This window comes from Caenorhabditis remanei, chromosome V (assembly GCF_010183535.1).
Source record: "Caenorhabditis remanei strain PX506 chromosome V, whole genome shotgun sequence".
Lineage (NCBI taxonomy): Eukaryota > Metazoa > Nematoda > Chromadorea > Rhabditida > Rhabditidae > Caenorhabditis > Caenorhabditis remanei.
The window spans coordinates 9,003,922-9,028,167 of record NC_071332.1 but is presented as its reverse complement, the minus strand read 5'-3'; the positions used below and the strand labels follow the sequence as shown (position 1 = coordinate 9,028,167).

The 24,246-nt window shown below is 36.5% G+C and overlaps 9 protein-coding genes across 9 annotated transcripts; 5 read left to right on the top strand and 4 right to left on the bottom strand.

Annotated features, from left to right (window-relative positions):
- Nucleotides 1-599: 599 nt before the first annotated feature.
- Nucleotides 600-1,923, bottom strand: GCK72_018371 (uncharacterized protein; the record flags this gene model as incomplete). Its single annotated transcript, XM_053732514.1, has 7 exons — nucleotides 600-750; nucleotides 797-996; nucleotides 1,098-1,261; nucleotides 1,316-1,373; nucleotides 1,420-1,588; nucleotides 1,636-1,796; nucleotides 1,846-1,923. 7 exons carry the CDS (start codon nucleotides 1,921-1,923, stop codon nucleotides 600-602), a joined length of 981 nt encoding a protein of 326 aa, XP_053581427.1.
- A 1,955-nt stretch (nucleotides 1,924-3,878) lies between these two features.
- GCK72_018370 (uncharacterized protein) lies at nucleotides 3,879-6,101 on the top strand (the record flags this gene model as incomplete). The annotated part of the gene is made up of 6 exons (XM_053732513.1): nucleotides 3,879-3,887; nucleotides 3,935-4,048; nucleotides 4,095-4,338; nucleotides 4,404-4,720; nucleotides 5,824-5,912; nucleotides 5,960-6,101. The coding sequence occupies 6 exons, from the start codon at nucleotides 3,879-3,881 to the stop codon at nucleotides 6,099-6,101; spliced, it is 915 nt and encodes a 304-aa protein (XP_053581426.1).
- A 1,674-nt stretch (nucleotides 6,102-7,775) lies between these two features.
- On the top strand, nucleotides 7,776-8,093 carry GCK72_018369 (uncharacterized protein; the record flags this gene model as incomplete). Its single annotated transcript, XM_053732512.1, has 2 exons — nucleotides 7,776-7,952; nucleotides 8,001-8,093. The coding sequence occupies 2 exons, from the start codon at nucleotides 7,776-7,778 to the stop codon at nucleotides 8,091-8,093; spliced, it is 270 nt and encodes an 89-aa protein (XP_053581425.1).
- A 219-nt stretch (nucleotides 8,094-8,312) lies between these two features.
- GCK72_018368 (uncharacterized protein) lies at nucleotides 8,313-9,446 on the bottom strand (the record flags this gene model as incomplete). Its single annotated transcript, XM_003114130.2, has 3 exons — nucleotides 8,313-8,867; nucleotides 8,917-9,053; nucleotides 9,371-9,446. 3 exons carry the CDS (start codon nucleotides 9,444-9,446, stop codon nucleotides 8,313-8,315), a joined length of 768 nt encoding a protein of 255 aa, XP_003114178.1.
- A 6,339-nt stretch (nucleotides 9,447-15,785) lies between these two features.
- On the top strand, nucleotides 15,786-16,133 carry GCK72_018367 (uncharacterized protein; the record flags this gene model as incomplete). Its single annotated transcript, XM_003114128.2, has 2 exons — nucleotides 15,786-15,941; nucleotides 15,987-16,133. Coding segments are annotated over 2 exons (303 nt in total), but the record flags the coding sequence as incomplete, so codon positions are not given.
- Nucleotides 16,134-16,440: 307 nt separating this feature from the next.
- Nucleotides 16,441-17,188, top strand: GCK72_018366 (uncharacterized protein; the record flags this gene model as incomplete). The annotated part of the gene is made up of 4 exons (XM_003114047.2): nucleotides 16,441-16,563; nucleotides 16,613-16,774; nucleotides 16,825-16,952; nucleotides 17,005-17,188. 4 exons carry the CDS (start codon nucleotides 16,441-16,443, stop codon nucleotides 17,186-17,188), a joined length of 597 nt encoding a protein of 198 aa, XP_003114095.2.
- Nucleotides 17,189-17,339: 151 nt separating this feature from the next.
- GCK72_018364 (uncharacterized protein) lies at nucleotides 17,340-22,540 on the bottom strand (the record flags this gene model as incomplete). The annotated part of the gene is made up of 13 exons (XM_053732510.1): nucleotides 17,340-17,587; nucleotides 18,799-18,988; nucleotides 19,032-19,250; nucleotides 19,300-19,425; nucleotides 19,471-19,779; nucleotides 19,834-20,634; nucleotides 20,683-21,162; nucleotides 21,209-21,868; nucleotides 21,914-22,001; nucleotides 22,048-22,157; nucleotides 22,202-22,284; nucleotides 22,337-22,460; nucleotides 22,508-22,540. The coding sequence occupies 13 exons, from the start codon at nucleotides 22,538-22,540 to the stop codon at nucleotides 17,340-17,342; spliced, it is 3,471 nt and encodes a 1,156-aa protein (XP_053581423.1).
- On the top strand, nucleotides 17,797-18,609 carry GCK72_018365 (uncharacterized protein; the record flags this gene model as incomplete). Its single annotated transcript, XM_053732511.1, has 2 exons — nucleotides 17,797-17,948; nucleotides 18,243-18,609. The coding sequence occupies 2 exons, from the start codon at nucleotides 17,797-17,799 to the stop codon at nucleotides 18,607-18,609; spliced, it is 519 nt and encodes a 172-aa protein (XP_053581424.1).
- A 246-nt stretch (nucleotides 22,541-22,786) lies between the features above and the next one.
- GCK72_018363 (uncharacterized protein) lies at nucleotides 22,787-23,390 on the bottom strand (the record flags this gene model as incomplete). The annotated part of the gene is made up of 3 exons (XM_003114230.2): nucleotides 22,787-22,983; nucleotides 23,058-23,221; nucleotides 23,305-23,390. 3 exons carry the CDS (start codon nucleotides 23,388-23,390, stop codon nucleotides 22,787-22,789), a joined length of 447 nt encoding a protein of 148 aa, XP_003114278.2.
- Nucleotides 23,391-24,246: the final 856 nt, after the last annotated feature.

Below are 24,246 nucleotides of genomic sequence, written 5' to 3'. Positions count from 1 at the left end.
TTCGCTCATCAGGCGAGACGGAGACCAAAGCACCCAAAAAAGAGTGAGAAAAGGGGTCCCATGCATAATTTGTATCCACTCTTGCCTCCGACCATCAACAAAAAAACACGAAAACTTACTATTCTGTCGTTTTTTCGACACTGCTTTCTAGATCATCATCACCTCAATTTTCTTGTTTATTATTCGATTTCAATCGTAAACGGAACTGAAATAATATAATAGAGTCTTTTAGGCATCAAAAACATATTTTCGAGGTAAGTTGCTACCTAGAATGAGCATTTTGAGGGAAGATTTGAATATTGTTCGGCAGTTTTTTGTTCGAAGCTTTTACTGGCTTATGTGGGTAGAAAGTAAAACGGAAAAAATTCGAGCAAAAAGGAATTGAATGTCAACTTCTTCAGAAAGAAAACAAAACTGAAGATGAATCTTTTTCGTAATCGTAAGGTATTCGAGATTTTAGTGATCGAATGAAGAATCGATTCTGAAATCTAATGGGAAGGAGGATATCATGTCATTCATTTCAACTCTAGATGTTTGAGAAAGTTTTTTGTATTGCGAACATTCATATAACATAGCTAACAATATAAATGAGTATTTGTTTATGCTTTCTGAAATGCCGATGTCGTCGAAACATTCCACACTAACATAGTATGTCCAATATTCGCTCCATGACTGGCTCCTTGTTTCTTCAATCCAACTAAAATCTTCGTACCATTGTTGATCCTTTCATTCATTGTCAACATTATTAATCTGGAAATAAATTTCTTGATTTCTTTCGTGCCAATTCTAAAGTTACCCTTCGACCATCCTTATGAAAACCATTGAGAACGATAAAATAAGAAATTGGGTGAAAAGGAGAGTGAATAGCTTATAGGTCACAGTCGTATTCAGAGTGTCAGCCAGTATTAATCCATTCTGAACAAGTGTTTGATATAAAACTTTTCTGTGTTGATGACGGCGGTTTGAAGATTGGGCATCAGTCATCACTCGACTTTGCTGGAACTGTTAGAAATATTATAATAAAGAAGATTATCAAAGAATCAGACAATCATAAGGGCGATTCGTTTTGGAGGAAATGGAAAAAAATTGTAACTCACCGAGTCTGCAATCAGTTTCAAGAATAAAACCACTCCACAAACAGTAGTGAAAACGACAATAATGAACATCGAAACTAGGAATATAACTCGTCTCACAGAAGTACAAAGAGTGTCTTCTGGTAGCCAACCGATGTTTTCCAAGTTATATAAGTAATGGCATCCTTCTGAAACAATAAAATGAACTTTTGAACACGGACGTAATTTGAGCTGAAACAAACCTGGAAAGAAAGCAGCAAAAACGAGAAACGCTAGTAGTAGACATACAATTATTCCAATCTGCAGAAATTCCGATTGAAGAACATTTTGATAATGAAAAACTTACATTACTGGGTGTAAACCGATAAGATCTGTTATATAGATGAGGGAAAAATACAGCAGAAATTCGATTGCTCGTTAATAAAACTTGAGATAAAGGACCTATACACCATGCAAACCATCCAATAAGTTGACCCATAAATGCATTGAACATGTGGGGTAAAAAGTAAGTATTTCTGAAAATTAGAGAGTGAAATTACGTTGATTCAGTTATATGACTCACAGAAACGTGACAGGAACTGGCCAGATTAAATAACCGATGCAAACTATTCCGTTTCCAAAACTCTTCAGACAACAAATTTTGAGAAATCCATCCTTTTTCTTCACTCGAAGAAATATTGCAAGAAGAACAAAAATGTTGAATATTGCACCGAAAACACTAACCTAGAATTTGTGGTTTCATAAATTATTCGAGTTGATTCAAACAACTTACAATTGTGAGAAGAATTGCTGAGACTATTCGAAGGTGTTCATTTGATTCCAGTGAGAATATGTCGTCGAAAAATCCCATTTCTCAGTTTAGACCTGCAAATATTTCTATTTTACTCGGGTAGAGTCTGTGAATCTCTTCATAAAGCAGAGAAAAACTGATAAGGTTCTACCCATGCATGAAAAAATCTCATTAAATCGTTCTTTCAAATTTTCAAGTTTGAAGAAGGTCTCAACAAAAATTAACTATTTAGGAGACATATCGACAAGTAAAGAAAAAGTAAAGAACAAACAATTTTTTCCTAAATTGACCAAAACAACACATGAATGTGTTTAAAGCAGGTTGTTCTGAAATTCATGGAAGGGTTTCTTCATAGAGGCAACTAATTGGAAAATCCAGACAGCCGAAAAGTTACGAATTTGAACCCGGACTGGTCTAGAGTTCGACTTCCTTCTTCTTCTAGGACAAATATTGGAATGTTCAATAAACCAGAGAAAAAAAAAGAAAAAAAAGAAAATTACTCAAGGCTAAACCCATTATCATACTGCCTTCTGACGAAGTCTACGCTAAATTATTGTTTTCACAGACAACAGCACTTATAATTCAGATAACAACGGAAGTTAATACAACTGAAAAATGCAACAACTTCTCATTTTTCTTCTTGGTGCAACACCTATCGGAAACTTATTAATTTTTGTCCCGGAGACCATAGAAATTCAATTAACCTAGGTTCAAAACTTCAAGGTTCTAAGAATATTTATATGATATTTTATTAAATTGATGTAATGCTCCAGATTAAAAAATGCTATATTCGACAACTGGTTGCTGTGAATAATAATTCTGAGAGTTGAGAAATGTTCCTTGAGCTTTAATGTGTAATCCAATCTGGAGGTGGGACCTCAAGAATTCTTGGCCTTTCCACCCTCTGAAATCACTGAAACCATTATTTTTTTTTAACGAAAGAGTATTTTTGAATCTTTTCCTGTGTCATTGTTTGTTCAATTCGAATAATGCAACTTCTTTCTTACGACTGCACTTTTTTAATTAAGAAATCATTTGAGTTTCATTGAAATATTAGGACTAAAAAATTGTAATTAAATCAGCCGTTCTGCAAAACTTCTATGAATACTCCCTCTACATTATTTCCAATTTTCCTACCTGAATTACTCTGGAACCTCTGTGATTTTCAAATCCTGAATATATAACACTTTATCCTGAACACCTGCAATTTTGCTCTACTGAGTTTGCTCGACGACTAAACTATACGCACCAATAAATTTCGTTTGTCCTGTGTTCCTTTGAACCTTGGAGTGACCCTTTTTAAATGTACTCGCATTTTATTGGCGAAGGAGAGCGTTCTCCTCAATTCGAAATGCCAATTCAGATAAGTGCCACATTCGTAATTTAATCAATTTAGAAGTTAATTCTAGCTGAGGTTGATCTCGTTCATTTATCTGCAAGACTGTTCACGAGAAATACAAGTGATTTCCTCTAACTGCACATTTCAAAAGTGCAGTTTACATCTCTGCGTCTGTACTCTTTCTTTGTTTCATTCGTCATTTTTCGAGAAGAAATATAATGGTTGAATTGGAGACATAGAAAAGAAGAGAGTCTTGTGTCCGATAAGCCTCATTTCTTCTTCGCAGCTTCATTTTCTCGTTTTTGTCACTGAACCCTGGTCAATATTCCTAATTATTATTTCTAGATGAATTCTGAAAAAGCGAGTAATGAAGATTCTCCTTTCATTAGAGTTCACCAAGAATCCAACGAGAATCAGCGAGGTGAAATACACAATTTCACAATTGAGAATATAGAGGTATGTCGTATTTTTTCCATTGTAATGGTGGAAGAACATTGCTAGTTGAGTTCTGGTTATCACTTCTGATACTATGATGCCATTTTCCATAGAATATTAGTGTTTCTATCTTCTTTTTGTAACCGATCATAAGTTTCATGATATTTGCATAAGTCCTAAAAACGGTTATGACTTTGAAATAGTGGAATTCAACTCTTTATTCGTAAAATTTCCTACCGAAATGCTGCCGGTTTGTCTCCTATTTTGATTTCTTTCTCCAAAACTTTTCTATTTCAGAAACCAACGCAAGAAACTGCATGGAAATCAATTTACATTGGTGGATTATGCTCTTTCATTCAAACAACTCAATTTACGATCTTCTTTCCTTCGATGTGGCCTTATATACTGACGGTTGAATTCGTCTTTTTATTAGATATCTTTCAATAGATATTTTCAGCTGCAACCCGACTTGAAACAAAGTAGTTTTGGAATTGTCGTTGCTGCCTACAGCTTCACCCAATGCATTTTCTCCCCGTTATTCGGTTACTGGAGCAACAAAATAGGCCAAGTCAGATTTCCAATGATCGTCGGATTCATCATCATGGCTTTTGGAAATATTGTCTACTTGAGTATGCAATACTGGTCGGCTTATCATCTTTACGTCATGATGTTCTCAAGATTGGTTGCTGGAGCTGGATCTGGTAGAGTTTGCAGAATCAGCACTTTTCCAGTACCAAAAGACCTTCCATAATATTTTTTGTTACAGGAAACGTGAGTCTTCTCAGAGCGTATGCATCCACTGCATCTCTATCAAAAGATAGATCAAAAGCAATTGCTTGTGTATCTGGAGGAATCGCCATTGGTAGCATGATTGGTCCGGGACTTCAGTTATTGTTCACACCGCTCGGAACTGATGGAATACCTGTTCTCGGATTGAAAATTGATATCTATTCAGCGCCAGCGCTTCTTTGTTTAGTTATCAATACAATCGGTCTACTGATTGTAAAGTTTGCTTTTGTTGAGAAGCATATTCAATTAGTAGATCAAAATGCGGAAAATGGAGAAGAAGGAGAAGGGAAAAAGGTGAAGACTTTGACACTTTGGTCATTGGAAAATAGAGAATTAGGTTAGGGTTTAGGAGGTTGTTGGGACTAATAGAGACTGAAGGAAACACCGAAAACAATCATACATGTTTAGAATGTTTCCATGTAAAATATGTCTCTCCGAGAAAACGTCTATTATCAAGAACCAGCCAACATTCGTCCGAAATGGTAACTAGATTGGAAACGTGATGTTTGTTTCTCCGTGGAAACTCTGATATGTGCCAAGGACTTCAGAGTTTGTGATGCTGGAATGTTTGTCTCGACCAAGGATGGAAGCAAAGTGACCTGGAATAAATTATTGTTGTTTCGAGAAAAACTTTTGACCAATAATTTCGTTTGATCAGTTAAAATCGGGGAAGATGAAACACATATTACAATGCATACACGCAATTTTATTTTAATAGTCAATTTCTTATTGTGGAATTTTGAGATGTAGAGATAATCTGTATAATTGTATAAGTATTTTTAATTTATTTAAAAATCATAAATCAGCAGAACACAAGCTGATAAAATTCATAGTTTAAAAAGTCATTTTTATGTTTTTTGTTTGGACAATTCTATTTCAATATTTTCCGTATACCAATATCACCAATCTAACATAGCAAATTTCAGTATTTTTAGTTGGATATAGCAAAAAAAGAGCTTTCGTAGACTAGAAAATTAGGTTAGCAGTAATCATTCGTTTAGCTACACAATTTTTAAAAATTATTTCAGATTATCCATATATAAATCTTCTGAGTAGACTTATTCTATTTCCCGAAAAATAAAAGTTCGTTTGGGCAACCTAGAGCTACAGTTATCCCAAATTTCAACTTTCTTTTAAATAGTTTTGAGATATTTAATACATCACAATTAGTTTCTTTAATCTTAAAATCAAAACTGTTATACCAAACTCATGAACAATGAAGTCACGTACATAGGTATCAGATTAGATTGCTCCTGAAATCTTCATCATAGTAGCACTCACTTGGGTTTTGACTTATTTTCATTTTAGAATCTCTACTAATTATCGAACATTGATACTTAATAAGTTTCTCTCTAGTCCAATCAATTTCTACTATCAAACCACTTTCTTCATTGCAGAACAAGCTGATGAATCCATGTATGGTTGCAATCTCCGTTTGCATATTTACTCGTTTCACTCAACAATTTATTAACACTACCATTGAAAGGTTAATTTGAATGTTATGTCTGATTCTAACAACCGTGATTTTTTAAGCATTGATGCCTCTTATTCAATGATGATGTTTTCTTTCGAAAAAGAAGAAGCTGTCGCCATGAACGCAACAATGCACACAATTTCTGGAGCAATTGCAGCCGCACTGTACCTTTGTTTCATTTTTACTGGAGTCCGTAAGTAGTGAGTTGAAACAATTTTTTCATGCAGCTCTTCTTGGATGCAAGATTTTTCAGTATCAAGAATAGAATATACACTGTGATATCTCTGGCAATCCCTCTAGCCTGGATTCTTTCCACTTACCCATACAACTTCTACAGTAATCATGTGAAAATTATGGGAAACGGTAAGATTTCTCAAATCATTTTAGAAAATACAGGGTGCGGCAGAATTACCCGCACAAGCTATAAGTGCTATATCTAAAAAAGTAAAAGTCAGAAAACCATGGGAATCAACAAAAAGTTTATTCATGACCATATCAACAATTATCAGCTAATCTTGTTCCATCCGACCTCCTCTCTTTTCGATGACAGCACGAAGACGTCTAGGGTAGGCATCGATGGTTGCACGCAGGTACTCCGGAGACAAAGCGTCCCATTCCTTGACCAGGGTCTTCTTCAGCGCCTCGATACTTGAGTGGGGTTTAGCGTTGACCTTGTTTTGTAAAACCTCCCAGATGGAGTAGTCCAAAGGATTGAGGTCTGGCGAGGACGGTGGCCATTCGTCCTTCGGGATGAACGCAGGCAAATGGGTTTCGCACCACTGTTGCGACAACTTGGCAGTGTGTGCTGGTGCGCCGTCTTGTTGGAACACCCAGCGACGTCCATTGAAGTGCTTCTGGGCCCAGGGAAGAAGTGTCTTTTCCAAAATCTTCGAAATGTAGACTTCTTTATTGATTTTGACTCCCTGATCGACAAAAAGCAATGGTGACTTGCCATCAGCATACACTGCTCCAAAAACCATCACACTAGCGGGATGAGAAGCTTGATGAATGGTCCTTCCGTTTGCAAAAGCTTCCTCAGATGTCTCAGCTAGTACTCGATGATTTTGAGGATTGAATTCGGCCTGTACCGTGAACAGCTTCTCGTCGGAGAACACTGTCACCAAGTGTTCACCATTGCGCGTGCGCTGAAGGAGCTTTTTTGACCTTTCGAGCCGTTTCTTCGTTGTAGCTTCCGAGAGAATGGCTGCTTTTCTTACACGGTAGCAGGTAAGTTTCAGCTTGTCTTTGACAATCCTTCCCATCGAACGTGAACTAATTTTCATACCTTTCGCCATTTTTCTGATGCTCCGATGTGGATTTCTTCTGATTCTCTCTTTCACAGCTTTAATCCGATCTGGAGTCACGACTGTTGGTTTTCTGCCTCTCCCACATCTATCCAAAAACGTGCCAAGCTTTTTGAAACGAGAAATCGGATCATAGACGGTTCTACTTGGGACTCCGAGCCGTTTAATAATGTCAACCGGAGGGACTCCTGCTTTGAAAAGGTTCAAAATAGAAGAGCGATGTGGACTCGGCGGTGCCATTTACCTAAAACAAAACCGATCAATCTGAAATTTGGCACAATGATAAAAAATGAAATAATTAACAAAAATTTAAATAATACGCGCGCCAGAATTGCGTCAATCGCCTTGCTTTATGGCGCCAAACTTTTGTGCGGGTAATTCTGCCGCACCCTGTAGACATATTTTCCAGGAAGTGATGCGGATTGCGATTTCAACAAATACACGTGGTGCTCTGATTTGACGACTGTACCAATTTGGGTTAGAGTTTGGTAGGGTAGGATCCGAATAGATGATAGCATTTCAGGCATATTATGCTGGATTCATTTTGGTATTTGGTATTTCGTTTTCGATTATGAACATCACGAATACCACTCTTTTCTCAAAAGTCGTTGGACCTAGACCACAAGGAACATACCAAGGAATCTATCAAATGGCTGGTTCTTTCGGAAGGATGGTTGCCCCACTTCTGATGAGTACAACCTATACATTCTTTGGACCAAGAGTCCCATGGTTGATTCTTATCGTCAATGTGAGTTTTTTTGGATGAAAACTATAATCTAACACAGTGATTTTTCAGTTCGTCTCAGTCATAGCTGCGTGGATTGTGCTCCGCGAGAAGATGGTTCCCTTTGAAAAGTACGAGGCAAAGCGAATCCAACCGAATGTTTAAGTTTCTGGCTAATCTGATTTTGTTTAAGTGAGACAGCCTATAGCAAACTCTGGTTATTTCTAATATATGAAAATTTCCGTAAACAAGTATATTTAAAACAAAGTTTCTAAAAGTTCGATGTCAAAGAAACATTTTGAAAGCAACGTTAATTTTATTTCCATAAGTTTAAAGCACTGTTAATTTATAATACAACGTTGAGGATAATTTCTGATAAACATTTTAAAAAACATCAACATGTCTGATAATAATTTTCTGATCTGGTTGACAAAGTCTTGCAATCGAAACCAACGAAACGTCATCAGGAATCTGAGCATCTGCTCCAGGTGTTGCCAGAAAGAGACCATATTTGGAGGCTTCATCGTATTTTCGATTCAAAGAGAGGACAATATGAATTGCTTCAACTGCAGTTGTGTGAGAGGAGAGAAGCAGAGATTTATAGTTTGATTGTGGAGAAATGTTGTGGTCATGAACTCTGACAAGGAATCCAGTTGGATTCTGAAGTAAGATGAAACGAGACATTCCAGTTGGATGACATCTTTGAAGTTCATATGGTCTTGCATCGGGATCCAGTTTCAGTAGAGTGACGACTGGGGATCCAGATGCTCTAGTTGTCAATTCCATCCATAGATCAAATAGGTTCACGTCTCGACAAGTGAGTTTCAAAGTGTTCAAGAACTTCTCAACGACTTGTCGAGCAGTGGTGGAGTTGGTGACTCGAATGGTTTTGTAATCAGTGCATTGTTTCACACTTCGGGTGTCTACTCTCAATACTCCCTGAAAAAAGCGAAAAGTATTCAGAGAATTCAGAAAACATTGAACTTACCACATCAGAAGAATCAGAAAGGTTACTGTCATTCGAGTTGAGAGAAAGAAGTGAGTTACTTCTAGAAGTGGTAGGAATCCCAAGAAGAGTTTCATCCAGTAGAGAGTGCATTGAAATAGAGCACGGAGAGGAAGAAGCTGCAATAATTGATTTTATGAAAAGTGATAACCTATAATCTAGTAGATCTTTTCATTGATATCTCTCATAGTTTACTGTTTGCATGAGATTTTTGAAAGATCAATTGAAACTTCGAAAGACATTTGACTTGTTTGATTTCTTTGAGAAAAGGGTTCAGGAAAATCAAAATCGAAAGTTCAGTCTTATCCAATAACTCATTTTTTAATATTTTGATAATTTTACAAAGACGTGGGATTTTTCAAAAGTCTTGAATTGCGCTCGGTGAATTTCAAAAATCTGGAGTTAAAATTTATATAATACAGCAAGAAAAACTCACTTGAAGAGGAGGTTCTCGATGTTCGATTGGCTGGTCTCAACGTTAATGTCGACGATTTCACTTGGTACTTTAGCATTTTTGTCCTGAAAAAAGAACACTTTTGATTATATAAAGACCATTTCAAGAATCATAAGCAATGACAGAATGAAAAAAGTACAAAAGTATGTACATACGAACAGGAAACGGAAAAGGAAGAGTGAAAAAGATATGGGTGCGGTATAGTGGTGGCAATACACAAAACGGGTAAACGATTTGAAGAAGACGGAGAAAACGGAGGGGTGTGTGAATGACCGTTTTCAAAACGTTTGTATTTGATCAAGCCGTCTGGAGGAAAAAGAGGAAAATTGGGGGGATATCACTAAATCTTATCGAATGATTCAGTTGCCACGCGGTGTCCGGATAAAAGAGATCATAAATATATTTGGTTTATTTGTTCTTTTCACTCTCTTTAGCCAATCCGTTCAGATCGGTCGGATAATAAGGGAAATGAGTATAATATATAGGATTGGGGGTAAAAGAATAAGAAAAGAGGAGAAAATGATAATGGTCAGACAGTCAATCAACTGGTTCTACTCTTGTATCATCTTGTCGGAGATTGCCATTTAGATGTGATGGTGGCATCGGAAGGAAATGAAATGATAAAGAAGGAGGGTACAATACAAGTACAAATTTGATGCTACTATCAAGTTAGTAGTTGACCGGATGTTCTTATCAAAAACATGCTGGGGGTATTGAAGTGGAAAATAATAAAGTTGGTGTATATTCTATACAATGCTGAAATAACAACGGTCAGAACGATATATTTTTTAAAAGGTTCTCAAAGAGAATAAATCAAAAGTTTTCATCCATAAAGTTTGCAAAGAAACTTCATAGTATAAGAAGTAGGCGGAACATTGAAGGTTTCAATTAATTCTTGACATACTCTCTCACTTCTTGCTTCATGACCATCCTCCACTCTCCGCCTGATTCGATTAAGGAGAAAAGTTGATGTACAGAAGAGAAGAAGAAGTCTCAAAATGAAAAAAGAGGGAGATGGAAATAAGGAAGAAGCAGAAAAAAAAACAAAATGAAGAAAACAGAAAGAGGTAGAAGTATTACTATTGAAAAAACAGAAGGAAATCGAAAACGGATAAGCTGTAAATCATCGAAGGCGGCAGTGTCTTTAAGAAAAAGGGTGAGTGTGAATCTTTCGTAATCTCCAGAGAAGAGAAAGAGTTTTAAAAGGCTTCGTCTGGGTAGTTATGCAATGTATCGAAGAGAAATTTAAGTAGATGAAGATGTGAAAAAAGCTGTAAACTTTGAATGAATCACTGTTACGTAGACATTTTGATAGATTCTAAAATAATAAGAGGGCAACTCCCTGGCTAGATCACTATGGAGTTTGTGAGTATAGAGATTCTCTACTCACACATTCACCTATTCTAGTTTTATTTCTAAAAAGTCAGTTTACAGATCTGAGGAGCTAACTTTGAAAAATTTTGAAAATATGAGATTGATAGGTTTGAACAAAAACACTCGATATTATAAACCTAGACATTTTAACTGAACATGTTAAGACATGACGTGTCCAGAATCTTTGTTTATTCCTTTCTCAATCTAAACCTGACAATCAAGTTCTATACCTCACATGAATCTTCGATCTGTTTTTTTCTCATGGTCGGCAGAGAAAATTCGAGAGAAATTCGATTGATAACCTCCCATTGAGATAAAAAGTCAAATCGAGAAGTTTCGAAACGTGTCTTTTCGAACGAAACTCATCGGAAGTGATGATGATGATCTTAGGGCTATATTGGGTAGGACACAAAAAACGAAGAAGAGGATGATAAGGAGAAGCCATTTTTGGAGTGCAGAGTATGCGTTTCCTGCGCAAATGTTATTTTGATCCGGATGAAAAAGCATGGAAGCTTCTAGAACGATGGAATTTCAGAAGTCACGATAAAAGATCTGCAAAATTTTTGGAGGGATTATCATGAGAAGTTCAAAATTTTGAAACAGATTGCTCTGTCGGTTAATGTTAATCAGCTAGCAGCAGAAAAAAGAGTTTTCTTCCAAAAAGTTATGATGAGCATGTTCGATTCTGTTTTTGGCATTTTTTCCAAATCCAAACATTATAAAGAAGCAAAATTTCTTTGTAATACCAGCTGAACAAACTAAAGCGTAAAAGTTATTTATAGACAGAGCAGCAGAGGGATACCGTATGACATGCCATACTCAGAAGATATAACTAAAGTTTGAAACCGTGATTCGGAAAATAGAAAGCATAAAAATAGTTTCCAGACGAATAGTCTGAAACAATAATAATAACAGTTGCCCAAAACGTGGAATACAACACATTTGACATACATTTTCCCCCCTCAATCCAGTACCAAATCAGTATCCGCGTGACCGGACAACTATAGGAGCGAAACGGTTTCAAAACGAAAAGATGAGTTTACGAAAAAGGAAAAAGGGTTTATGATGCATGATGAAATTGAAGAGAAGGTCCTGTTTCGGAATGAGAAGAATAGTGCTTCTTCGAGCTGTTTTGTCCTTGGCAGGTGTCGATTTGGAAGTGACACAAGTCATCAAAGGACAAAGAAACGATGGACAGGTGGTAGTTTGGAAATTGAAAAGATGAGGATAGAGAATTTTAAAAAGTAAAGAAATGCAAAAAGGAGGGTATAAATGCATGAAGAGTTATTTATGAATGAATTGAAAAAAACTTTGATTTGTCAACATCACGGCCCTCCCATACATGGGTAAATACTTGAGAAAAATGGTGAACGTTGACCTAGATCTAGAGCTACTTTTAGAAGGGTTTAGATCATCGAAAAGACTATAATCGAATTTAATATTATTCAAATCTCATTTCCAAAAGGGGGGGGGGAGACTGTTGGTTGAAGGATGAGGATAAGATTAATCGGATAGAGAGAGGAAGAGAGGGTTGCGCCATCATTGTATTCAAAAAGAGGAACATTTACTCGGAATTCTTCACCGGAGAAGGAGGAAAAAGGGGAAAGAAGAAGGACAGAAGGAAGAAGAAGAAGAAGGTGACAAAAACATATGTACGTTCAATTAATCTTGTTGCGCACAGGAAAAACCGAGGAGGGGAAGAGTCCGATGAGTGACAAAATGAAAGAGACAATTGTGGGTAAAGGGGGAGGAGAAGTTTAAACAAGAAAGTGTAGACGTAGTAGAAATGACACCAAGTGAGCTGTCTGGGAAAGTCCACGAAAAGAGTAAGAGCCAGAGATAACATGAAATGTTTCTAGTCGCCAGAAATAGAGTTAGAAACAAAAACAGATACGCTGAAAACAGGAAAAAAAGAAATGTTTTCGAGTAGGGTGATTGATTTTCCGAGTGATGAATGTAATTTTTGCTCTATGAAGAGGTGGAGTGAAACAACAACTAATCCAGCATCTTCTGGATTGATGACGTTGTTTGCGAACTTTGAGAAAACGTTTAGAGCTCTTGCAAGCAATCCGGATGATATCAAACATCTCTGTGTCAAGCTTTTAAAGTTTATTTTCAGATCTACGACAGCGTTGAAATAATTCTTCGGAACTATATGCTTCTACGGCAGTTTTCTAGCCTAGATTGAGCAAGAACACTAGCTAGTCTTCAAACACTTCTTGTCAGCAGACCCTATTTTCGTTCAAAACATTTGAATAAGAAGATATACAATAATGTTCTATGAGCTAACAAAACCTAAGAAGATGAGACGAAGGGGGGGAGTGGTCGAAACGAAACTCAACCCGAACTCTTTGAAATTCAATCCTCCGGTGCTCGGAGGGACTTACGGACATTCACTTGAAGACAGCTGATTGTAGTGTGTGTGTGTGTTTCTGGCGATAAAAAGCTTTTCGATTCGATGCTCATTCCCTTTTCCGGTCTCGAATCGGTTTGAAACTAATACAAAAAACAGAATTTCAAGCACGTTCCAGTTTCGTTTTCATAAAATATGCACCAATCTCTTCTCCTCAAAATAAGAAATATCATGTTGAAGTGAAAGAGAGCTGGAAAATGACACACTGGAGTAATACTCTATTAACAATAACACATAATAAAATAAACATTTTCGGCGAGCAAAAGGGGTTTGCTCTCCTCGTGCTGCTGTATAGAATAAACATTTTGGACCTTGGACTGGAGAGAAGAGGAATTGAGGTATGTGTCATGAGAGTACTGTTTCATTAACCAACAAGAATGAGGAATAATAATAATAATAATGGAAAATATAAAAATCTAAAATTCAAAAAATTCATAGGAAGTTCTATATTCTAGTTTACGATCGAGAATGAGGCTATAGACTATAGCAAACGAATAACAACATGTGTTTTGAATTGAATTTCGTACTGCAACACGAATGATGGTAGTATATCCGGATGAGAAATATATAGTTGGTCAGAAAACAAGGTACAGAGCGAAAATCTCACAATACGTTTTCGCTGCAACAAGAATGAAAAGCGACATCATAAATACTTTAAGATTTCAAAAGGACAATATTTCGATAGTGAATAATGAAAACGAATCAACTAAAATAATGAATCAGAGTTTGACCTGGCACAGCTGGGTGAAGTCGAACATTGACCGAAAATGGTAAATACGTTATAATAGGAGATACTTTGAACTGATTTGGACATGATTCATTTCTTCAAAATTGTAACAAACTCGTCCTCATTGCTATATGAATGACTCAACAGTTACCCGAATTCAGAGAAGACCAGAGAAGAAACGAAGATTTATATTTTGAATCTCGATCTATCCACATCTACAGTATCTCCTCCCCACACTTCTTCTTTTTTCTTTCAATCAACAGCTTCTAACAAGTCTCGTACATATCTAATTCCACCTCAGATAATCCGAGACATCCGGCGAGAATTCTAGATGGAATAGAAAAAGTCTCGGCGACGACGGACGATGGCGGCAAATGAAAGAGTGAAATGGAAACAAACTAACAGAAGACATCTGGTTTCGATTGGAAACTCATTACGAAGTGAACGGAAGAATATGAAATGAGGAGCAAGAAGGAGAACGTTCATTTTTTTATTCATGGAATATACAGAAAAGTTCCAGAATGTAATTGGAAACAAGTGGGGGAGAGAACACGAAACAAACAAAATTGTTGTCATAAGGTTTGAATGAACTGACTGAAATGACTCATAAAATAAGTAGAATACAGAACAAAGGAATGCAGTAAAAAGGGGAAAAGAAATGAAACATAGGAATGACTGTTGGTTTTAGAATATTAAAAAAAGAACAGAAGTTATAAAAAGAAGTGGGCATTAAGAAATGTTCGATTCCAAAGAGTTGCAGATCTAGTGCGTAATTTTATCGGTCAGTCCCAGCCTACCGTAATACGAGGCCTCGAAAACATATTACTCTCCAGAATCCAAACAAACCAAACAATAATTTTTTCGACGTACAAATACTAAAATAATTTTGAAAATTTTGAAACCCAGTGACGTACGCTCTCTCCGACGGCACCACTCTCGTTGTTTGAAATCTGAATTAGACATAATGTCCGTGTTTCCGATTATCCGGTTTAACCTCTCTCCCCGCTCTTGTCTCATTTAATCGGTAGTTATGCAATTTGATATACAAAATTGTATTTTATATAGAAAATAATTCGTTTTGAAACTATGACAATCGAAAAAAAAACATTCATGACGAGAAAAAGACGATCTCGAATGGTTATACCATTTGGGTTTTTTCACATTCTTCATTGTTGAAGTCAACAATGGATGGGAAAGAAAAAGTTATGAAAAAGAGGGGAATAGAAAAGAACATTGTTGTGCGGGTAATTTGACGAACATTTATTCGATGTGTTTGCCTGAAAAGGAGAGAGAGAAAGTGACAGAAGGAGTACTGTTTATTTGATTTGGTCTTCAGACTGATTAGTTTTGTTATTATTATCAGGGAGTGCAGGGAGTAAAGGAGGGAAGGTGATAGGAATGCTCGCCAGAATTCTTCTATTTTTGCTGAATAAAAGAAATATCGGCAAGGTGAAATGTGTAAAAACAATAACTCTGATTTATGAGGTTGGCAAGGGAACGATAAAAGAAAACACATTTAGTGACCAGCACATCTGGAGGTCGAGTCATTAGGAAAAGTGCTAAAAGAAAGAATAAAGGTGAGGCTGGTATCCGGAAATCACACCTTCAGATGTTTATCGACGGGTTACTGTAGTTACGCAGACGTGCCGTTATTGTCGATTAGAAAAACTCTGAAAAATCTGATCCCCTTTCATTTTTGTTTTTAGTCTTTTTTGTTTTGCGAGCATTCCTGCGATGTTCACAAATTCGTCTCATTTTTCTTCGCTTTTCAGGGTGTTTCACCAAAAAAGTTATATGAGAAAGTAGTACAGTTCTCATGAGTTCCACGAGAACAGTGGAATTCCGAAAAGTGTTAAATATGCATCCCATCCTCTTGGATACACTTTATTTTCACCATGAAATACTTTATCTGTCTCTTCTTTCTTTTCGTGTTGATTTCCAGCAATTTGGCTCAGTTTGGTGACATAAAACCTTGCGTTATATGTGACGAGCATTGGTTTCTTGTACCAACTAATTGGGAGAACATGTCCAAGTATTTGGTTTGTTTTTAATTGTTTTAAAATGTTCGACGGATAATTTTTCAGCGTGGAGGATGCAATCGCCTTCATAAAGATGTCATTTGGCCATGTCGAGATTTGGTTGACTCTATGAATCTTTGGGAACAGTACTCAACTCTCTACCCGTACATTGTCGAGTTACACAAACAAGCATGCAGAGTTTTTTGCCGCTGATCATGTTTTAATTTAATAAATCCATTACGATAAGAAATGTTTAATACTATGTTTTGTTTTGGCCGTGTCGGAGGACGACTGCAAACGGATGGAACCTGAAAATGATATGAGGCAAAGTTACTTTCCGAGAGGAGTACACGGCCGACGGCCTAGAAGCCACTTTTCCAAAAGAGTGTACGAACTGAAGAGACGCAGAAAACATTTAGAAAATCTGTTTGTAAAATTTATGTTTAATCTTGAGATTCTTGCATTTTTGAATTTACATTAATTTCTGAAACAATTTAAATTAAATTTATAATAATTTAGAATGACTTCTCTTGTTGCATACGGAAGTGATAGTGAGCAAAGTGGAGAAGAAGAGGATTTCTTCGGAAAACCGACTGCAGAAGGCGAAGAAGAAACGAAGGAAATAGACGAGAAAGAAGAAAAAGTAAGATTTTTTCATTAAAAAATTTTCATTTGATCAGCTCCACATTTAGACAGAAGCAGAAGATAAACAAGACGAAAAGCCATTGTTGTCTTCGTTTTTCTTTTCTGGAGAAGGTGCGGAAGGTTCAAGTGATTCAGAAGATGACGAAGAGACAGCTCCGAAGAAGAAACGACGTCATGGAGAATCGGTTACAGAATTGGATAAAGAATTCGTAAGTTTCATGTGTTAATATTCTATAAATAATGAAAATTTTCATTTCAGACAAGCTCCATTTTCGACAATGATTATGCCAGAGAAGAACGAATGAATGCGAGCATGTTGAGTCGACATGTGGATCTATCGGAGAAACCAACCGAAAAAGAACGAAAGAAATCGAAATTCACTTGCAAGTAAGCTATCAATACATATGCTCAAGAATAAGTGTACACATGTTATTTTCAGAAATTATCTAAAAGGAAAGTGCAGGTTCGGAGATAAGTGTCGATTTTCTCACCCAGTGCACAATCGATCCTCAGAAGCTGTGAGCGAAGTCACTATTTCATCGGAAGCCAAGTTCTACACAACAGAAACTCCAGAGGCACAAGTGTTTCACTCTAAAAAATTCAAGTCCAGTGCTGGTCAATAACAATTATAAGATGTACTGTTAAATTAAATTCATTTTTCAATATTTTACAACGAAAATAATAAATTAAACAACTTGATAAACTGATATTTGAATAACAATACAAATTTACATATACTGACAAGAAAGTGACATTAAACATGAGAAATAGCAACTATAATTCTTTTTTCCGTCGTTGAGCACAGAGAAACATTATCTTCACCCTAGTATGCTCCTCGTTTTCTGGATCACAGTACGCATTCATGAGCGCGTAGTCGACAGATTCCGGTTCGATATATGCCAATTGGAAAATCATTTCAGGTGGGATGCGTTTGATAAGAAGACGTTTGCCCTTGCAGTCTGCAGCTCCAGCAATAGTCTTGATGAGTCGGATGATGGCGTTTATGACCGTACAGAGAACACCTGAAAAATGTTAATTACTATTTTCAGCCAGTTAAAGCTCAAACGAGCAACAAAACATTTCACAGTCTATTTGTCTATTCTGAAATCTGAACTTTTCTCTAAACAAAAAAATTTGCACCAATTCTTTGTTTATATCATCATTCAAATGTTTTTATTGTCGATACCTTTCTACTCCATTTTGACTCATTTTCATTCTGATGTCCAAATCAATGTCTCCCTCACTTTCTGAATCGGATATCGCATATCTGAAAGCTGTGCAAAAGGCACACGTATTCCAACAGCTAACTGATTCAGTTTCATCTGATTTTGGAGATGATGTCGTAGTCGATTCGAATAATGGAGACATAGACGTCGACCCAATGTATGTCAATTTTCGGTAGAAAAGGGGGAGGGAATAGACAGGAGAAAAAGGTAGAAAGAAGAAACTAGCAATTAGCGACGTGAGTTTTTCTTTGCTTCTCTCGCTTCGCTTCGCCGAGCTTCTTCTTTTTGAGCTCGAAAATAATACAAAGAAGGCGGTGGTATATTTTGAGTTTTTCATCCTTTCTTGCACCACTCGGTTTGTTCTTTTTTTTTTTCAAAAATCTTAGCTCTCGATATCAATTAGAATTAGTGTTGAATGGTATCCCAAGTTTATTATTGCTTCTTCTTGCAGAGTCGACAAAGCGAAAGAGCTACTGGGTGCCGTCGACGAGATCATGGCTTTCGAACTGGACAACCACGCCCTTTCGACGTCTTCTTCACTGGATCCATCCAATCAATCGACTGAAATCTTCATGAGTGACGCCGCGTTCAAATTCTGGTTCGTCGTTCTTCTTATCTGCTTCCTATTTATTTCCGTCGGAATATTCCATTTCTTCTGTATCGGACAGAAAAACGTGACAAGAAGGAACTCATTGAATAAGAAAACTGGTGAAGAGACGGATGTAACAACGATGGAAATGATAACAGAAGAGATTGAGATGGAAGGTGACGAGGAAATTGGTACAGTGCCAAATCGACTTGTTCTTCAGGATTTTTAATTTTTGATTTTTCACAAGCTTGTAATTTGATGGTTGTTTTTCAATACAAACATCCGCCCACGTTCACCAGGAGATATTTGTTTTTGAGAAAGATAATTGATAAATAATTTGGTGTTATTTTTTCTTAATTATAGATGTACATATTTCCCAAAGAAAAAATATACACAATTTTGTCTCTCAATAGCTCACCTTTCCGTAGAATTTTGAACAACCGATTAACAGTTCGATCCAGCAAACTGCTATACAAATAAATCCATTTTTCTCGATATTCTGGATCTTCGGACCCTGGTGCTTCAATTTCTTCGTATGGCAGTGGTTCTTTTAGTGGAGGTCCATCATTCAAGAGACGGTCGAGAATCAATTCAGCATACATCATAACCTGAAATAAAATTTTATAATCATAATTGTTCTGTTTATCTTACATAAGCTATCAATCTTATAACAGCTGTCAATGCTAGCGAATCGAACCGTCCATCTATTTGAGCAAGCCCAGCGTCTTCACTAAACCAATGGTCCATTAAACTTTCTTGCATTCTGATTATTAAATTGACATCATCAGTCATACAAACAGCTAAAATCATGTCTACAGAGATTTTCATTATTTCCCCGCATTGAATTTGAATGGTTTTACTGATAAACATCTAAAAGAAAAACATCTGATAATTTATTGCAACGGTCTCGACAACTTACATGACACCAACTCTTGAACTCTCGAGCGTAGTTATAATGTTCAAGAATTCTGAGGGCGTGAGGACTCGTCCATTGTTGCTGTCGCATATAAATCCATGCATGCTTCGTTTTTACTTGATCTGGTATCTGAAAAATGAAGTTATTATATGCAGATTCAAGAGTTTGATTCACCTCATCCCTGGAAACAACTGGACAAAATCTTCGAGCTGTACTAAAAGCATTGCAAGTAACTTCAGGAAAAACTATGGCTTTATCAATGATTTCATGAATCATTTCAAGCACTGTCGATTTGACGAATTTCCATTTAGACAGATTTGTATTGTTTTCTATCGATGCCGTGGATGGATTGATTCTTTTCTCAAGAGCATTCTTTATTGTAACTGCTAGTGATGTTCGAGCAGCTGAATCAGGTTCACAATCCACCCATTCAACAAGACAGACGAAGAGACAAGGCATTGAGTCAATTCCGTGAATGATATTCTGAAAATTTAGACATTAATTTTGCAGATAACTAGAATTTTATCTTCGACTTACTGTCATTTGATCTTCGACTACTTTTCTATCCACTTTATGTGATTTTTTGTCTTGATGTTCTTCTACAAGAAGTTCTCCAATTTTCGGTATTGCCGCCAGAATTGAACCAAGGTTCAGATTAGGATCATCTGATCGCCAGAACGGTTTCCCTCCTTTCAGCACAGCGAGATAAACTCGTGCTGTCTTTTTGGTGATTCTGGCAAGAGGGCAGTGAATTTGATGCCATGTAACCATCGGTTCGTTATTTTCCTTGTTTGTGGTTTCTGTTGTTTCGCTTACTGTTTTTCCGGTCGTATTTACTGGATGAAGAGTTTCTTTTGGTTCATCCGAAACTTTTGGATTCACTGTGGAGGCTGGCGTACCGATAAGTTCAGAAGTAACTTCCGATGTATCCATCTTCTCTTCATCATTATCCTCCTGTGTCTGTTGTTGTTCTCCTCCTTCTTGTTCCTTGTCTTTCTCTTCCGTAATTTCTTCATTTTTAGCATCTTCAAATGTTGCCTTGGTCTCTTTTTCATCAGTTTTGCCAGTTACTTTTTCAGTCTCTTGTTTCACGATGCCTTCTTCTACTTCTAACATGTTTTCCTCCTCTTCCTCTTCTTCATCAATTCCAAGCTCTGCATTCAATAATCGCACCAACATCTCCACTTCTTTTCTCAACAAAACGAGTTCTTCCTCAGCTCTTTCTTGATCTTTCCTAGTCTTTGGTACTCGTTTCACATACCACATTGACCATTTGAAGAACATCGCTAACTCTGTATCCGTCTTCCCGCGACCACCATTGACAAACATACTTATTGACTGAAAATTAACGATATTTATAATTGAAACAACGACTAGGGTTTTTACCAATCCAGGATTTCGGATAACGATTCGTGAAAGTAGAAGGAATGTCTCGTCGAAAACTCGGATACGCTCCTCGGCGTTGACAAGCATTGATGATGCTTGAGCAAACTTATTTTTCAGTGCAAAAGCCCTTCCAACTTCCAGAAGTTTCCCTTCTGATGTCAAAACAGAAGTTATTGCATCGAATTCTTCGAATTCTCCGTCGCTAACTTTTTTAACGTACATATTGAGAAAATTATCGTTTTGTCCGCATTGCATGCTCATTACTTCTTTTATCGCAACGTCCAATTTTTTAATATCAGAATGTTCGATTGGTTTGTTATCAGTATCGGAGAAATCTACAAGGGTAGCAGTACTTTTCATATGCTCTCGGCGGCGTTGTCGTAATGAATTAGATGTTTCTTCTCCGATGATATGCTCTAATGAGTTGAGAAGAGTGAGATAAGAAGCATTCTGCCAGTCAAAATCGACGGCATCAAGTAACTGAAAGAAACACTTCATTATACGTTTATTCATATTTATAGCTTACCATTGTTAGATCGTATAGTGCTTTCTCTAATCCAATTTTCAAATCTTCAACCGTAATCCCACCTCCATTGATCAAATGTTCAATGATAAGAGGGAGAGTTTTATAGAAAAAAGTAGTTGCTTGCCATCGATAATCCGGACGATTTTTTTTCGGAAGATGTAATAGATCGATTTTTTCTTCGTACATCAGTAAAACCGAAGCATGTAAGAGATCGAATATCACAGAATCCCCGGGCAGTCTCATCAGTTCAACGAATGTTTGAATAATGTTAGCCATGTGTTTACTCGATTTATGGTTTATGAAGCACGAGAATACGGGGACTAACATCCGTATAGATGGATTTTTGAGATCATATACGGCCAGTCCTTCTGGCTTATACTGATATTCCGTTGGCTTGCAATTTTCTTCGTGTTTTTCAACAAGAAGTTCCATTAATGAAGTTGATAATTCATCAGAATGATGAAGTTTTGAAAACGCATTGAAACATTGTTGAAGTTGCTGAGTGACTTTTTCTGAAGTTTCCTGCATTGAAAGTAGTGCACCGCATAAATCATCATGAATCAACGCGCTCAAGGCTTCCAGAGGTTTAAGATACGCCCGATCTTCATCATCGTAGTTAATCTGCATTGTATCTAATTCATCTTCGTCAGAAAGAAGAGTCTAAAATATCTTTCGGATGGAATCTAAAGTTCATAAAAGACTTACCAAGATCAACTTTGTTAAAAACAACAAAGTTGGTTTTAATACTGGAATAAGTGCGTCAGCATGATCCTTGCTTTCGAATGATTTAATTCTAGAAATATAATAAAAATATTTTAATAACTCATAGAACAACTCACTGTACAAAACCAACCATATCCCGTATTAAATCGCACATCTGACTTTTCACGTACAAACAATCAACCTTAGTATTAATGACGCTGTGGAGAACTTGATTCCAGGTTAGAGACTGAAGAAAAATAGAAAAATTAATCTAAACAAGTTTTGAGCAACCTCATCTACAACAAGTTCCATTAGGTGATCTCGATACGTGTCATTCACATTTCCTCCATTGTAGGCAGATCGAATAAGAATGTCTGAAAAATCGTTTAACGTTTATCACAGTCTGTTTGAAATAATTAAACGAACCACATAGCTGTTGTGTTGAAATATCAGGGAAACTAGACGGTCTCAGCGCTGAAGTGACATTGTTGAGCTTCTGTCGTTTACTTTGGAATAATTCACGAAGTTTTTCAATGTATTCGAGAGCTGCCTGAACATAATTTTATTTAGTGGTTTTTGAATGAAAGCAAAACTTACTCTTGTTGGCTGGTCAAGATTCATTAAATTCATTTTTCAAATCTAAGTTTCTTTAATAATATTCATGATAAATATTTAATTTCAGACGATAAATTCATAAAATCGGAATATTTATTTTAAATTCATGACGAGAGTGTATGCCGAACGAGGAGACGCAGACGAACATTGGAGCGCCTTCGCACCATTTTTCCGTGTACTTCTCGTGGACAAGACGAAATAGAGGCTTTTTTCAAAAAGAAAGAAGATGGAATCACAAAATCTTTATTATTCACATCTTTGTTATTCACAAATTCCACAAGTTTTTGGACATTTCTGTGCCATGATATTCTGATAATTAACCGCCTGACATAATGCCGCTGTTGTGGAGCAAGTTCTGAAATGATCCACGCAGTTGCTGTGGATGATGCCAGTGCTCCCAGATCCTTCAACATTATCAGGAGTAGGAGGTACCCCTGTCATCCATTCTGGAATATCGGCTGGAAAAAATTTTAAAGAGATGTTAGGCAGAATCTGTGTCAGAATTTTCTAGAAGTTCAAAAAATGTTTTTACCTGGTAATGATGGAAAGAATCGTCGATTGGAATGAATGACATCGTTCAACGACTTCTGACACCAATCACAAGAACTTCTACATATTTTGAACATGAGTCCTGCATAAGCAGGCACGAAACAATATTTCTCCCGATATTCACATTCCAATGAAACGTCTGAGCATCTGAATAAAAGAAACTTCATGTATTTCCCAACTACTTTGAAAATTAATAAAGAACACATCCATAATTTTTAATGAATTCTCACCTGGAATTGGATCGTACTTCGCCTCGAACAATGCAATTCGTGAAAAACAAACCAAGGAAAATTGTGAGAATAACGAATGAACTCATTTGCTTTTCTTGCCAATTAACTTCTTCTTAGTTTCGTATTTATACTCGACTCCAAGTATTGAATGGACCTACCGAATTAACAAATATGTATTCAGCTTTTGGAAGTATCTCTGACAACAAAAGACAAAGAAATAAACAGTGAAATGACATGACGGAAAACAAAAACATATGTTTTGTTAGTTGTGGTTCCAGGAAATTGGAAATTGGAAATCGGAAAAAACTGAAAATGTAGTTGAATTCTGAAAATCCGTATAGCTTTTGATCAGAATGATAACAGACTCGGAAACATAAGAATTTCAAGTATATGAAACTTATTTCATAACAAATTCATGTTGCAAATTTGAATTGTCATAGTTGTTCCGGTAATTCAACACTCACTTATCTCTTTTGCCAGTTCGAACATTGCATGTACACCTTTCGAAGAGCCATTAATTTTCAGAGATCGCTTTCCTTTTCCTTTTTGGTTATTCATTTTTATTATAAATTACATAGTAACCAAACAATAAAAATGCATGGTCCTAACAAAACAGCCAGAAAACATTCAACCATTTTTCAGAGTAATTAATTATCAAAACATTTGCTTTGAGGTTTCATAGAATTTGTGATGAACATTCCGAGAATTCATTCGAAGTCAATGTTGCTCTAGTTTGATCTAATTAGAGATAACCAAGACAGATTTGATATTTTGAGATTTCACACATACTACGTGTTAGGTTTCAGTTTTCGGTACCGAACACTACCGAACACCACAGCTTTCAGAATAGTTTATCCACCACATCAAACTTTATGAAAGTATTGTTTTGAACATAGAATATGACAAATAAATATTGTAAATACAAATTCTGATTGCTACAAG